The sequence below is a fragment of the Pundamilia nyererei genome, unplaced genomic scaffold, assembly GCF_000239375.1.
Source record: "Pundamilia nyererei isolate P.nyererei 1_Seehausen unplaced genomic scaffold, PunNye1.0 scaffold00009, whole genome shotgun sequence".
Lineage (NCBI taxonomy): Eukaryota > Metazoa > Chordata > Actinopteri > Cichliformes > Cichlidae > Pundamilia > Pundamilia nyererei.
The window spans coordinates 3,599,016-3,615,173 of NW_005187410.1; the positions used below are offsets into that span (position 1 = coordinate 3,599,016).

Sequence of the window (16,158 nt, forward strand, 5' to 3'; positions counted from 1 at the left end):
AAAGATAAATCCTATTACTTATAAATGTGCTAATCAGCATAAGAGCAGGGCTTTGTTTTTAACTCAGTGCAATGAAGCAGTAATCTAGTATTCTAGTTTGTCTAAATAGCCCGACATTGCATTTAAGATATTCATTTATTCTCCTGTCTTTCTAGCAAATCCTCTCAGTAAAGTTATTGGCAACACATGACACTCCAACACTAGAGAAGAGGTGACAAGTTGTTAAATCTGTGGACAGCTGATCACTATGTATTTTTAGAAAGCGAGTAGTTCATGAACATGTTCATTACCCATAAATAGACTGTGTCTGCTGTTGCAAAAATACTCTCAGCGCAGTCTAAGGCTATTCTGGGACACCGCAGATTCCTCATTTGCTCCATACAATTATATTGCCACACCACTATTTGCTGGCTCATGTTACTTTTGTGTCTTTCAAGCTACACCAGACAGAGGGGCATTATTTTGAAGATTTATATTTCACCAAATGAATGTATGTCCAGTGCACTTTATTTTTTAGCTTTCGTAGAATCTGATAACTTTTTACCTGCTAAATATAATACTGTACTTCCTAACTGTTTGCTAATGTTATCTGTTTGTTTGAATTGTAGGCTGTAGATTCTGCGCTATCAGGATTGTGGGCTAGAGCAACAAAAGCATGAGCTTAACTTGGGCAAATAAAGCTTTTTAAAAGGTTCCTTATTATTGAAGAAAACTGAAAGTTTGTCAGTTATAGAAATACTTCACAGGAGTCACACTAAGAAAAGCAAAAGGTGTATAGGTGATGGCTAGATTCTACTTAAGTCTTGCTTTTGTGGAAGCCGTTTTACTGTCAAGGGTTACTGGGACACAAAATTGAAGTGAACCATTATTATTTCACCCGCTGTTTGCTTACTGTGACAAGTCAAAATGTCTGCAGTGAAAAGGTCCATGTAGGGTTGCCACACTAACCTGCTGGTTCACACAATCATTCAAGTTGTTGCTAACCAAAATTGTGTTTAAAGTAGCTTTAAAAACAGGTAACTTGCCACATATGAGACAAAATAATAAAATATAAAGCTAGTATAATTACTAAAACAAGAAAAACATTAACTAACCATTGGTGAGGCTTTTTGCTTCTGGTGTGGCTGAATGAAATTTTGGTAAAGTTGCATCCCAAACTAAAACACAGGAAAAAAGAAGTGATTAAAATTGTGCAATTTAATCCAAACATTTGTTGTGTGTTAACCCATAATCCTTCCAGACCAATGGTGTAGTGATTACAAATGGCAGGTACAAGTAAATATGTTGCAATGCACTGTGTATATAATTTGTGGACTAGCAGGGGTGAGTAATGCTCTAAATTGTATCCAGATTATATCCAGACAATGAACACATGCTGCTTCTATCAAGAGTGGGAGTGATTTTCCAGCATCACTCAAAAGCTTCCCTTGACCTCCTCCCAAAGCTAAATCTGATTCAAACACTGACTCAGCATTCCTACTCTTAGATATCACCCAGAGTTATTTATCAGCAAGCCAACCTTTAACAAGCGCATGGCTGTAATCCAGCAGGTCCTGGTCTGCTCGTCATCTGCACAAAGCAGCTTCAAGTCCCGGGCAGAACTGCATTTTGTGGACTGAGGTGAGAAGTTGGAAGAAAAGAAAACAGCCCTGTGAATCAGCGTGCATCTGCTCCTTCTATACAGTTTTGGCATGTCTCTGTTTTATAGTAACAACATCAGTTACAATACTGCTCTTACCTTCACACAGAAGCCAAATTCTGTAGGTGCCCCGTGTAGTTTTTTGGCTGCCAAAACAGTGTAGACATCACTGTCACTGAAGTCAGCAAAGAACTGGAGATGTCTTGGTTCCTGTTAAACACAGAGAGGTCATAATAAGACAAAGGTACAGAACAGGTATGGACTGGAGGTGTGAAGTATAAAACAGCACATGAAACAATCTTAAGCCTTCATGTCTATACCTGGAATACAGAAACATCTCAGGTGAGTGCTGAGTGTATCTGTATTTGAACATTTCTGTGTTTTTTTTGATGTGATCACAAATGCAAAAAAAATGAAATACTAAAATAATTGAAAATTACAAAATAATTAAAAGTCTTAAAAAGGAAAAACTTGTCAAAAATGACCCCAAATAGAAAGAATGCATTTTGCTATAAACTCGGTTGTGATTTGTTTTCAGTCAGTAGGCTCTGGTCCTCTTGTCATCAAAGTGCAAGAAACGGCGAATATCTTTAAATCTTTGAATTGACATAGTGGCCTTGTACAATGGGTTATGCAGAGGACTCCCAAAACCACACCGACTGGTACATCCTAGTTCTTCTCACTTCCTGCAAGAATGGTCAATCAAATGAAGGCCAGGAGCTTATGTTTGATTACATTTTTCCACTCTTTTCCTCTGTCTGTTGCTACTCTTCGTGCCTCCGTGTTTGTGCATGTCAGCACCTCTTCTATTATATTATCAGACATGAACATCTTCCACGCATCTATTGGGGAGACAGTACTAGACCCAGATGCAAGCCCTGGCCTACTAATTCAGAATATTGTGGCTAGAGCAGTAAGAGGGGCTCATTTTGTTAGACTCAATATCCATTTCCTCTTCAGAGGACTCATCAGAGGACTCCTCTGTATCTGACTGGCCTTGTTCAGAGGGGGGGACAATAGTCTGGGTCCTCTATATCTGAGATGTCAGATTCTGAGTCAATGCCACCGATGGGCTCTTCATCCCATCTGTCCTGGATCATTTGTAGGGCAAGGTCCACAGGGATCCTAGCTGGCCTCATAGCAGCCACGTTACTTTAAATATTTTTTTTTTTAAAAACATCAGAAAGGACAATGTTTTAAATGCACAGGAAACTATAAACAGGGCTGCACATAAATGGTCCTCAGGTGCGCATTTGCTGTCAAAATAAAAGACGCGTACCAGATAAGAAGTTGGAACACTCGTTTGCGTACATTAGATGTTCTGGAGGAGGACAGACATTTGTTCAGAACTCTTAAAGATGTCGAAGAAGCAAGCTCGTAAGCAATTACTATCTCCACCACAAAAGAGGCACATATTCTCTGAATTTCCGGGAATACTTTTATTTTGACAGCGAATGCGCACCTGTGGACCACTTATGTGCAGCCCTGACTATAAATCATGTATGTTACTGTGTAAAAATTAATTCTTGATCCATCAGAAGTGTAAGTGGGACGGTTGGAGCTGCTAAGAATGAAAGTTTCATAAAAGATTCCATAGGAACTGCTTGGGGTCATTTTTGACCCCACTTGTGGAAGAGTGGGGTAGTGATACAAAAACTGCATTTTTTAAATTAATGAAAAAATAAATAAAAATGCAAATGGCCTCATGTTACAAACATATTTTATGAGGAATACCTGGAATATGAATATATTACAACTTTGCATTTTAAAGATTTTGAAGAAAAACAACCCATGGGGTCATTTTTGTTTTTTATTCCTAGAGTTTCCAAGAATAAACGTTCTTAGGGAGGTAGGGCCTTTAGTTATCAGACTCCACTCCTGAATCAGGTGACCCTGAATGACCTATTACTATGCTGTCATAGAATCCACATGCTGGGAACACTTCTTCTCATTTACCAAACAGATATTAACTTATTACATTGTTCTCCAGTAGTTTGAATTGTATGTTGTATCTATGATCTTCTTTGCAGTTGACTTACATGGTTACCCATCCCTGAGCCTGCTTAGTTATAGATTTTTTTCCAGTTAAACAGTAAAACAGAGTTCTTCCTCTTCACTGTTGCCAAGTGCTTGGTCATAGTGGATTTTGGGGAGTTCTCCTACAACATTGTAGGGTCTTTAATTTACAATATAAAGCTTCTCTGCAATATTGTTGTGGTGAACTGACCAAGGACAGAAATTAGAGACATGACATGGACAGACGGACTGTGCGACAAAACAAAAAGCGTTGAGCGAAAAGGGACAGGAGAGGGAAAACAACAGAGGCAAAACAATCAAAGACACACAAGCTAACTATTTTAAAATGTAACAGAAAATAAGCCAAATAACACTGAAACACACAAACTCAACAGCAGATTTTTCAAATGCAGAAACCTTTACTGACGTGATGAACAGCTGACTGTGTGTCTTATCATTAAGTTTTTAAAATTAGACAAATTTGCACAGGTACTTTGTTGCCTACCAGTTTTATTTTTGTCGTGTTGCTAGGGTTGATTTCAAAATGAGCTATTTTCCAAAGACAGGATTTAAGCAATTCATGTTATCTTTGGATTGCAATGTAATTAAAAGACCATAACATATTTGTTTTACAAGAGTAAACGATAAATGATATCTACATTTATGTCAAAGCATGCTTTGGATCATTGTATATGATGGGTAAACAGTACATTTTCATCTAATAATAACACATTATCAACCATTCTGGGTGTGGTTACTCTCTTAATGTAACCAAAAGATAAGGATAAATTTAGATATGTTGATAGCGGCTGTATTGCGATGGTATCAATAGCTATTTTGTTTCAAGGATAACTTTACAAAAAAAAAAAACCTCACAGACTTTCATTGTCCTGCTTTCATGTGACTCACTATTCCTATGTCTTTTTTTAATGTTACGCCACAGTCATTAGTGTCTGTGGTAACTGACTAGCAAACATCTGACCAAAACCAAAGAAGAAGAGTAAACACGATAGACTAAAAGTGGGCGCCTTGCCAAGGTCAACCTGCACTTAACAACAAAAGGTCTACTGTTGTAGAAAATGAAAGGAGTTGAAAAGTGGATGTGTTAGCGTGCCTGGTGGCTAGGTATAAGCTTCAATTGTCAGCAGCATTGTGAGTACAGTTTCTGCATGGCTGCTGTGCCAGCTGACCTAATGAAAATCCAGCTCAACCTGTTTCACTCTCCTCTCACAACATGAGTGAGATGTAGCCAGAACATGAAGAGGTGGCCCAAAATGCACAAACAGAGGTCCTGTATCAATCCCTAGAAATTTAAACAACAGTATAGTTTTCCATTTGGAACAATGCATTTTTCATCCTATATCTTTCTTCTGTAAAGTACCCCTCGTCCAATGTACAGATGTGGATTTTTAGAAAATGAACTGGTGTAATGCAATAAGATTGGTTGTATGGAATAGCCCACTTAATAATAATATAATTTTAAACAACCTGTGATTTTCCCAGAATTCATAACACATTCTGTGGACAAGTTATTTTGTTCTACAAACCTTGGAAGTCCCCTTGTTGGAGAAATAAAGCCCTGACCGCCGCAAAACAAAATAAGACTTCTTCCAAGACTTCCTGCTTTGCTCTTTGGCGTGAAGGTATCCATGGATCTCAGGACAAGTGCTGGAATTCAGAAAGGTCTGCGTTGGGTAGAGGAATATTTGTTCTTAGTTGGGTGTGTACATTAAATAATCACAGTAACAATCTCCACTACAGGGCAGAGAGAGTGCAGTGCAAACATAAAGAACCTAAGAACCTGATACCTGTATAAGGTCACAGTGATCCACCATCCCATTGGTTTCACTCGATATGGAAACCATGTGATCTGGGAAAAAGTCCTATGAATATGAAAGAGACATCAGTTATTAACTTCTTCCACCCACATAATTTTGGGCTAGTACAAAGAGACTTGCTGTGTATGACTATAGATATGTATACATAGAATTGTATAATTACTAACTCACCAGTGGTTTCCTAAAGAATTCATATTTAGCATAATTCTTCCTAAAATACAACCGGCTGTCTGTGTCCATCGCCCAGCTTGAAAGCACTTCCATAACGTACTCATGGTCTTCCAGAGCTCTTTCTAGTGAGAGCAAGAACAAAGAAATGACATGTTAACCTGTTTTGCTGTTGCTGTTTTTCCTGTTCTTTGTTTTCCCTCTTATTAAAATATACTATCTAGAATCAGGTCAAAGCAAGGTTGAGGACATGGAATTAAATGTTCTTGAAAAATAGAGTAATCTCTGAAAATGATTCCCCAGCAAAAGTTGCATTGAGGAAAAGAGTTTGATTATTAACCTTACATTAATGTGTAACCTCCAGCTACGGGCATGGCAAGAGGTACAAGAGGTACAACATAAACAGTTATTTCCTAGAACTTAATTATTTCCTAGAATTTTAACTGATTGTTGAATAACTGGAAGACATATTGCATTCAGCCAGCAGTGTAAGTTGAATAAATATCAGTTGTTATCAGATGAATATACTTGTTACTGACAATAATCTTGATTTAATTCAGGTTAAAAAAAATGCTTAATAAACAAAACCCACACTCACTGACAACATCTACAGAACAGATTACCAAATGATGAAACAAATGATGAAACTAGTTTGTCTAAAAATGGCTAAATATGTGTTCTCATCTACAGCAAATTAGGTGTATCCCTGGCAAATTCACATGTACACGCACACATAGATGGATAATTGTATATTGTATACAAATACAGTATCTACCAGTATATAATAAAGTACCGTGTTAAATAAATAATTACAGTTACAGTCATAGTCCATGGTTACATAACATTATTTATTCTGTGTCCTTCTTTCTGACAGCTTATCATAACTAGTGTTGAGACATTCAGGAATTTGTTGTTGTTTGTTTGTTGTAGCTCTTCTTTTTGACATCATAAGCATCATTTAACCTTGGCCCTCATTCCCCAGTCACCAGTTTCCCACTTGTCCTTCCTTAGACCACTCTGGGTAGTTATTGCACACTGCAAAGTGTAAAAACAAAGACCTCCTGCTTTGGATATGACCGGGTCTAGTTACCTAGACATGGCAATTTAGCCTTTATAAAAAGGTCCACTTACAACAAAACATATCAACAGGTTCCAATGTTAGTGGTTTTAGTGGTACGGCTTATTGGTGTATTTTTTCATCCTTCATTGTTAGAACTAAAGTGCTGAGATCAAGCTGATATTTGTGAGTTTTAACTGCATTGAAAAGCACAACTGATTTTTTCAAAACCTTGAAACGGAGTGTTAAAAAGAAAAAGAATCATTTTGATAGGATTATTGCAAGACTTATGGGTAAACTTGACTGAAAATGCTGCAAATAATTTTTTGCCATCATTGTTTTAAAATTTAGTATGATGTAAATAACTGGGTAGCTGTTACAGCATCATCTTACCTATTCCTAGATGGGAGAGGTGTTCAAAAAGTGTCCAGGCGTGATCATCAATGCAGTGATTCTTCAAGACAAACAGCTGACATACATCCTGGGCAGTTACATCAGAAGGAACTTCTACAGCTTTGCTGGTATTATCTTCACTATAAACTTTAATTACCTGAAGCAGAAACATTAAATTAACAACCATTTCAGGCAAGCAGTGAGAGACGTTAGTGACTTTTAAAGATACATAAGTTGTGTTTTCAGATTGGACATACTGTAAAAGATTGTGTTATAAGTACCATACAACCCAATCAGTTTCACCTTCGTATAGTAAACAGGTAGCTCATTTGCCTATTTGAACAACATAATAGATAAGAAAAAAAAGACACAACACAAATGTCCTACAAGGCAGAAAACAGAATATAAAGACTCAAGCCTGCAGAGAAACACAAAGAACACAAGACACATTAAACAGGAACTTACCCGCTTGTTTGGAGCCAAGCATAGTATTGAGTTTGGGCTAGTTCTGTAGCCAAAACATGGCTGAGTACAAAGCATCGCAAATGAGAGCTTTTGTGAGAAATATAAACACTCTCATCAGACAGCGCAGCAAGTGTCAGCTGTCACAAGCAGCCTTTCTCCCGCTCTCTCCTTATCTTGCTCTGTGCCACAGTGAAGCTGAAATTAGGCAATTAGATAAAACTCCCTCTCAGCAGATTTCTTTTCTGAATCCACATATGTGTATCACTGGTGCTCGATACCAAATCACCTGCCTCCTTTTCTCACCAGTAAGAGTCAGGAAGCCAGAGATCAATCTGCTTATTTACTAGAGGGTGGAGAGAGAGAGTCACATGGCTCCAACCCCCTTAGAATTGACATGCACACACCCAAGGCAAGCAGATCTCCTACATAATGCCCTGTGTGAGCCCAAGAGCAATTACAAAGGTGCTGGTTCAAGTCAGTCTAAAGCTGTCAGAGGCAGGTATGGAAAGTGTAGGAGCAAAGACCAAATGGCTGTCTCTTTTCTCTGAGTGAGGTCAATTGGTAGCTTAAACCTGGACAGGAAAAGCCTGACACCTTTTCTGTAGAGATAGGTCAGAGCTTTTCAACAGGGCTGAGGTTCAGCAAATGGGCCCTCCACCTATGACATCACCTCTTAGTGTAAACCACTTTGTAATCAATCAGGTCACAAAGTGAGTATAAGAGAACTATCTTTTAAGAATGGTTTATTTCATCACTCATTGTTTAATGTAGTCATTGCTGCATATTAGCACTACAGGTTTGTTTTCTAAAATGGTTTTGACCTGAATAAAAGGAAAAGAGAAGAATTGATAATAAAGTGCAAAATCATACGCAACAAATTGATTTGTTCATTGTAGTTCATATATATATATAGTTCACTGATTTTAATAAGATGTGCATTTACTGCACTGCTGGAGGTGACTGTATCAGGGGCTTTAGCTGAGTTGCTTCAAGGATGTGGCTTTCTGAAAATTGGCCAAATCAAATCATCTGGGTATCAGATTTCACCGAGAACAGGGTAGGGTCTGTCAGAGGCGAAGGAGTCTTTGTGGGCCATTAGCATTGCAGATGTGCTTTATGTTTGCATTACTCAGCAGAAAGTTGCTTTCATGAACAGTTTAGGTTGGACGACAAGATACAGTATATACAATGAGTAAATATACCCTTCAAAAGGGTCATTTTATCTGAACCATGAGACACAAAAACAGTGGGGGGTTTTTTAAATTTAAAACAGAAAATAATTCATGAAATAATAACTCGTGCATTTAGTTTGACTACTAGAAACTAATTATGTTGCATGATTTGCCAGTACCGTTAATCATTAGTAAAGTGTTTCCAATAAAAGACAAGGCCACACACCCTGCTGCAGGAGCCATTGATGCCTTTATCAGTAAACACAGAGTTGCAGCCATGAGCAGGTAACCTTGATGCAAAAGCCCACGTTTTCATCTGGAAACATTTATGTTTTCCTTCATGTCTGTCATGCCAATCAAGAACAACTTATGTGTTACAGTGTGCAAAAACAGAGAAAATTACCTGGAGAATATTTTTTCTCCTATGGAAAATAAGAAAGTGCCATGACTTCCTAACTAAAAGTATCAATTTACTCAGTATAGCAAAAGTTATGGGTACAGTTATAAGGAGAGATGCCAGTTAAAGTGATGCTATGAAAAGTGCATTTACATGTGTGAAGACTTTGAGTTTGATCTTATATTTATCTGAATGAATTAAAGCTAAAAAAAACTGATGCTGCCACACAAAAACTGTATCCATATATATATAGTTCTGATTTATAAAAGTTAAATCCACATAAATGTGAATAACGGTAAAAATGGTCATTGCTACTAACTTCAACTGCCAGTAGTCTGTCTGATCAGTGCATGTGGTGCACTGAGACAGCTATTTTCTTTTCAAGTTGGAATAGTAAAATTTTCAATTCACTTAAAAAATCTGCATAGTAAGTCCAAATTAAGGCAACCTTACTATTTATACACGTATATGTATACTTACTTACACATATGAATAGGTGGTGAGCCACTACTGATCCACCAAATTACTGTTGAGGATACACTGGCACAATTTCCCAATATAAGCTGCATTTATCAAACTATGATGGCAACAAGGCTGTTGATTTCAAGAGTTGTATCACAAGGGTGAGAACACATCGTGCTGTGTCATAAAGGTCTGTGATGAAAAGTAAAAAAGAAAAAAAAAGAGTCTGGAACAGGAAGACTAAGTCCAGATACTGGGTATGCAGCACTAAATATAGTCTTATTGAACATAAACTTCTCTATTAGACCTTCTTATCTCAAGGACAGGACAGAGTGATCCATTTTACCAATTAGCCTTCTCTGGTTAAACCTTGAAGTGCACTCCCACAGCTGCAGCTATATCACTGAGTGGTGGTAAAAAGTTGGCCTCCAGCCTCGTCTATATAAGAAAACGACAGAGAACAGTTCTCTTAGCTATCCACTAAAATAAAACTTGAAAATAAAGAGTTTAAAATTATTAGAAAACCTCCTTTCTGGTAGGTAAACCTGTTTACAACTGGATCATCACTTATAAGATTACATATCCAAAACGTTACTATTGTCCCGAGACCTAGAAGGAATTAGATCATTTGGAAAGTTTTTTTTTTAGACCGGTGGAGTCAGTGTGCAACAATAAGGAGATGAATTAGAACACCAGCCAAATGTTATCAGCCAACACTGATAAGCCTGCTGGGAAGCTGTAGTTGCTACTTTGTAAATTACAGTGGCTGCTAGAGGACTGGGCTCAGGTATTTCACATTAAACTTAAAAATATGTAATTGTGGTTTTGCTTGTGAACAGTCTACATTTTAATTAGATACATCCTATAAGATACTGAAACACTTTGTACTGATGTCTAAATTAAAGTATGAACATCCCTGCTTTCCCTTGTTCAGCACTGATATTCCATATTAAAGAAAAGTGACACTTCACCAGATTCCATTTGTGATATGAAAGTGCGGGCTACTTTCTGCTTTTAATACATCTTAACATCTTCAAAAGGCTACTGTAGTATTGATGTATAATTAATAGCAAGAATGTGTTTTATGGTACAATTTCTTTTTTTTAACAAAGTACTGCAAATATCTCAATTTAAATAAGTAACAATAGCACAGCCACTGTGAACACCATATGTGAGCAGAACATTTATGAAGATTAAATCTTTGAGAAGTTTTAAACATTGTAAGCCTTTACATAGTGGTCACGGGAGACCGGATCTAATCCAGCACCATCTGGAAAAACAGCTTAAATTTAGAACACTAAACAGAAACAAAAAGCAGCCCTTCGCTAACACAGAGGGAGACAATACAAAACAAATCCATATAAGATTCCTACCCGCTTCTGCAGACAAAGAGGTGTGACGGCAGGCAACGTGACTCTTCTTGCATGGAAATTCATGCTTCTGCCTTACCTGCACAATTAACTATGAAAAGAAATATCCATGCATAGTAATTGAAAGTAAGGCTAATGTATAAATTATAGTTGGATATAATATGATAGTATTAAAAATAGTTTATATATATTTCTTTTCTGTGCCTTTCCAGTGCTAACAGTGTGATTCATCAAATTGCAAGTGTTAGAAACCAAATGTTGTTTCCTCACCACAGCACAAACTCCTCCTCTGTCCTTGGGGATGTAAAATCTCTTTCCTTTTCTTTCCTTTTAGAAAGGGAGTTTCTCAAAGTAAAATGTTTCTCATGGTGAACACAGTTAAAATATACAGTCCAAGGCCAAAGAAACGTTAAATATTTATTTTAAAAAAAGAGCAATTTTAGCCTAGCGATAATGTAAAACCAAAACAAGAAGCTGAAGAATTTCCCAGAAAGCACATGTATCATATTTTTTCATTCTTACTTTTGTAGCCAGACACTACACTGCTATTTTTAGTCTCTGATCCACTTTTTTTTATAGAGAACATTCACAAGCATGAATATATTCTTGCTAATTATCAATGTTCAGTTTCCTTCTGAGACAAGGAATTTGGAAATGAGTAGCTATCAAAACCACAAAACTACAAAAACAAGCTCATAAAAACTAGGTTAATGTAGATCCATAAAAGTACATCAGATCTCAAATTAGTTGTTTTCTCATTTTAAAATGTTGAAAAGTGTTAAAATCTGTGAATAACATTTATAACCTGCCTGGTGACTTTATGGAATGGATGAGCATCCGTTCAATAATAACATTGTTATAAGCTCTGTTTTAGTGTTTTCCATTGTTAAGAACTGTGCACCAAAGTCAAATTTAGCAAAACTATACATTTAAACTGACTATTTTTGTGATAAATTATACTACATGTAAATGGTACTATATTAGAAACACCTATTCAGTTGTTTGTCAATAAAAATATTTCAGAATGAAGAAGAAAGGCGATTTAAATGACTCTGAATGTCACATTGTTATTGGTGTGAGACTGGCTGCTATGAGTAGTTAAAAAACTGCTGATCTACTGGGCTTTTACAAAAAACCACAACTAAAGTTTAGAGAGAGTGGTCCGATACAAAAATGCCCAGTGGGCAGCAGTTCTCCAGGAGAAAGTGCCTTGATGATATCCAAGATTAGAGGAGAGTGGCAGACTGCTTCAAGCAGACAGGAAAGCAACAGTAACTCAAAGAATCACTGGTTATAAAACAAGTATGCAGAACAGCATCTCTGAATGCACAACAATGTTAAACCATAAGGCAGAGGGGCGCCAGCAGCAGAAGAGCACATCAAATGGCAAAGTGTCAGTAGTTCAGACTGCTGTAATGGCATGGGATACATTTCTTAACTTTGGGCAAGATAAGGATCATTGAAACTCATTTCATCAAACCCAACTGAGTATTTTGCTGACCGTGTCCATCCCTTTATGACCACAGTGATCACAATTCTTGAATGTGATAAGTTCACTGTACTCAAATGTGACAAGATCTCAATCTAAAAGGCTAGATGTGAAGTCGACTAATCTGCAGCTTTCTAATGCTATTAAGTCAAAATATTACATTTTGAGGAATGTTTCTGGCATCTGTGCCATGAGTAATTCAGGCAGTTTTGAAGGCCAAAGCCTCCAACCCACTACTAGCAAGGTGTGCCTAAAAAAAGTGGCCAGTGAGTACATAACTAGACTCTATCAGACTTTTCATTTCACAAATTACACCCACTGTGATTTGTGCATTCATCTGAAAGGAGGAAACAGTTGCAAACTTCCAGGATGCTGGAATTCATTATCTGATAAAAGTCACACACATACTGATGTGTTATTGTTGGATATCTGGTCAACTTCAAGGTAATGTGTGGATTCATGATTAAATACAGTTTATGTTTCATTAAAAAAAACCCTCTGACCTTGAGACCCTGCCTGCCTACCTGGAGGGGCGATGACATTATGCCATCAGCCTTTTACAGCTAAGGGGTAAAACTGATAAAATACTTTTTTAAAATGGTAGTTTTAGGTATAGTTTTCTGCGTGACACATGGGAGCTTCTCCTACACTGAGATAAAGCTGTGACTTCTTAAATCCTTGAAAAAGAATTTAATTTTCTGCATCTACAATAAATTTCTTGTATCTCTTCTCATCGCTATATTTCATCACATTTACCCTCATAGCATGAAACATGGCGGTTTGGCTAAAGTTACTGTACTCGCACGCTCTCATGAGAACACACAGGAAAAGAAGAACCGGCAACAACAGACTTCATGTTTATCTGGAAACACAGTACATTGACTTGTGAGAGCACAGACAAGCAGACGCTGCTAGTTATCACGCTGCTAAAATGAATTGGAATTAATGGACCCAGAATGATAACAGAGTCGCCACAACTCCCATAACAAAGCTAGCGCCAGACACATTGTCCTTGACCATAGCTGTTTCAGACAAGACCCCTTGCAGGCTCTGTCAGAGTAAGACAACAGCCAGCGATGCAGCAGGCCAGTGGTGCATATATGAAGGTATATAGTGCATGCTAACCTCTGGGAAGGGAGATTTTTAGTGCAAAGCAAGGACCCCGCTGTCCATGTTTCATCGCTATGTTACTTTGTTACTTGTTAGGTTGCAAGGAAAAAGGAACAGCTTCTGCTTTTTTACATTTTATTTTATTTTTTGGATCCATCCATCCATTCATTACCTTCTGTTTATCCAGTTCAGAGTTCTGGTGGGGCTGGAGCACATTGCAGCTGTCAGGGCGAGGGACAGGCAACACCCTCAACATGCTGCAAATCTATCACACATTCATGCTATGAACTATATGTCAGAAACTGCTGAGGCAGCATAGGAAATTTGCACACCATTATAAACATTAGTCCAAGAAATCACAAGGTAAACAATATTTTCGTATTACCTGTCACGGTTCTGGGTCAGTTTGACCCAGTATTTTGAGTTGTTATGTTTTTGGTGCGTTTTTGCATTTTGGATTTTTTTCTTATTATGATGATAATGATGATTATGACTCTATGTTTCGGTTATTCTTGTTTAGGGATTAGTTCGTAGGTTTTTGTGTTCTCATGTTTATTGCAGGTTTAGTTCAGTGTCTAGTCTGTCTCTCTGTGTCGTGTCTGCGTGTTTGTTTAGTGGTGTCTTGTTTCCTGTTTTACTCTGAAGGTTCATGTTCCCGTCTTATGTCAGTGTTTCTAGCTTTGTTCCCCCTGTCTCATTAGGTCTTATTCCTCCCAGCTGTGTTCCCCTTCTGTCTCTAATTCCTTGATGACTTCCTCAGTGTTTTTAAGCCCAGTGTGTCTTTGTGTCAGTGTCAGATCGTCTGTTATCCTCACCTCGTATTTTCGTAGTTTCCCTTATTGTGACACTGTGTTTCATAGCCTGCTTAGTTACTCTGTGTTTATAGTTTTTTCCATAGTTCCTTCACAGAGTGTGTTAGCCTTTTTAGTTTACACAGTGTTCTCTGTCTTCTTAGTTTTTCCAGTTTCAGTGTTCCCTAGTGTTTTTGTCATGCCTTCAGCCACAATAAAGGCTTGCCTTATTTTGGAAACCTAGTTCTGTCTCCACCGTGTCTGCTCTTGGGTCTACCTCATTCTTCACACCGGCGCACCCCGCCATGACATTACCTCTGTAATTCATTCATTTACAACTCTATTTCTTTCTTGTAGAGTCATAATCAATTTTTTGCTTGTTTTTTAAAATACAATGAAAGCACAACAGCAGTGCTAAACAAAGCGATGTCAAGCATTGGGTCTTGCCACAATTCTGCAAAACCATTCAATTAAGAGAAAATGTGGTAAGTTAGAGAAGTACCACAATGGTGAGACTCAGTATCAGTTTCCTTGGCTGCCTGTTTTATAATCGAATGCCATCTCTAGAGGAATATTATTATCTTTAGATAATTATGATTGATGATAAAAATTACTACCCAGAAAGGCTCACTGGGAAGCCAAATGGACAATTTTGCGGGTGAATGGTGGATGAGGGGACAAGTGCAGCACAGTTGGAACAATGATGTCATTGGCTTTTTGAGTGCCTCTAAAAGGAGGTCACCATGCTGTGCCATTAGGACAGTGACATAAAAACAGCTGTTCAGCCTAACATACTGTCTTTATCTTCCCAAGGATCCTGGTGAGACTAAGAATAAGCACATGGATATACTGCTGGTGTTACACTATTAAACATGGTCTCAAGTTTTAAATAATGAGGCCAGTGTAAGCAAAACCTAAAAACTGACACTTTAAACATTTGGTTTCCAACAATTTCTCTCTACTCTTGAATCTATTTAATGCCAATGCGAGGATGTCCTTATAGCTTTGATGGAAAAATAAAAGAATAAAAATATGGTCTTGAAAATGACTACAACAGGTTCCCTTTAACTTGATTTGCAGAGAGCGAACTGTTTCTCTCTCTCTCGCTCTGATAAAATAATTTTATTTTCAGTCTAATAATGGCATCCTTCACTTTCATTAACATGTCTTTGAAACTCATATTGAGAACACCAGTGAACAGCTATCAAATTTAAATTCATTATTTTGAGTCAACTCCTGATCTTTTATCTGTTTAATGTGTCACATAATAATGAGGAAACAGGTTTCACCTGTCCATGAAACTGCTTAAGTCAGTTGCCCAATTAATCTGAAAATAGGGAACTATGTAGAAAAAAAAAATGGACTGAAACAGTTGACCCAGTAAAGCCTGAACTATGAAATAATTCCCAGAAACAAGTATTTATTTGACCTTCGGACAATTTTGTAATAAATAAATAAATTAGTAATTTGAATATATGAGCTTGAATTTGTATCACATTTAATATGCTGATGACGTAGAAGTCTCAAAAACTCATGCATCATATATAATACTCTAGGCATTAAGTGCTTAATGCAGTGCAACGCCTGCACTTCAATCATATATTCACAGTTTTTTTTTTTTAAAACAATTCACTTGCAGCACCATTGTCCCAAAATTAACTCTAGACACTTAGCTTAAAACACTAAATCATGCATTTCTGTGCATATATTTCATCAACGGCAACAGACACATGAACACATAGATAAAGGGCTCACACTCACCAGCAGCTATACTGCTGATAGCTGCTGGTG

General features: G+C 37.4%; 1 protein-coding gene across 3 annotated transcripts in view; it reads right to left on the bottom strand.

Moving 5' to 3' along the window:
* The window catches only part of grb14 (growth factor receptor-bound protein 14), a 22,263-nt gene that overhangs the window by 3,391 nt on the left and 2,714 nt on the right, over positions 1-16,158 (bottom strand). Inside the window, exons 1-8 of one of the 3 annotated variants that reach the window (XM_005723421.1) lie at positions 10,981-11,199; positions 7,112-7,268; positions 5,665-5,786; positions 5,464-5,538; positions 5,203-5,340; positions 1,739-1,849; positions 1,520-1,615; positions 1,095-1,157 (exon numbers count right to left, since the gene is read on the bottom strand). In XM_005723421.1, the coding sequence (XP_005723478.1) occupies positions 1,095-1,157; positions 1,520-1,615; positions 1,739-1,849; positions 5,203-5,340; positions 5,464-5,538; positions 5,665-5,786; positions 7,112-7,268; positions 10,981-11,043 (825 nt within the window). In that variant the 5' untranslated portion in view covers positions 11,044-11,199. Of the gene's footprint in view, positions 1-1,094; positions 1,158-1,519; positions 1,616-1,738; positions 1,850-5,202; positions 5,341-5,463; positions 5,539-5,664; positions 5,787-7,111; positions 7,269-7,576; positions 7,944-10,980; positions 11,200-16,158 lie in introns of those variants that run through there. The other 2 variants (XM_005723420.1, XM_005723419.1) reach the window with 2 other exon arrangements.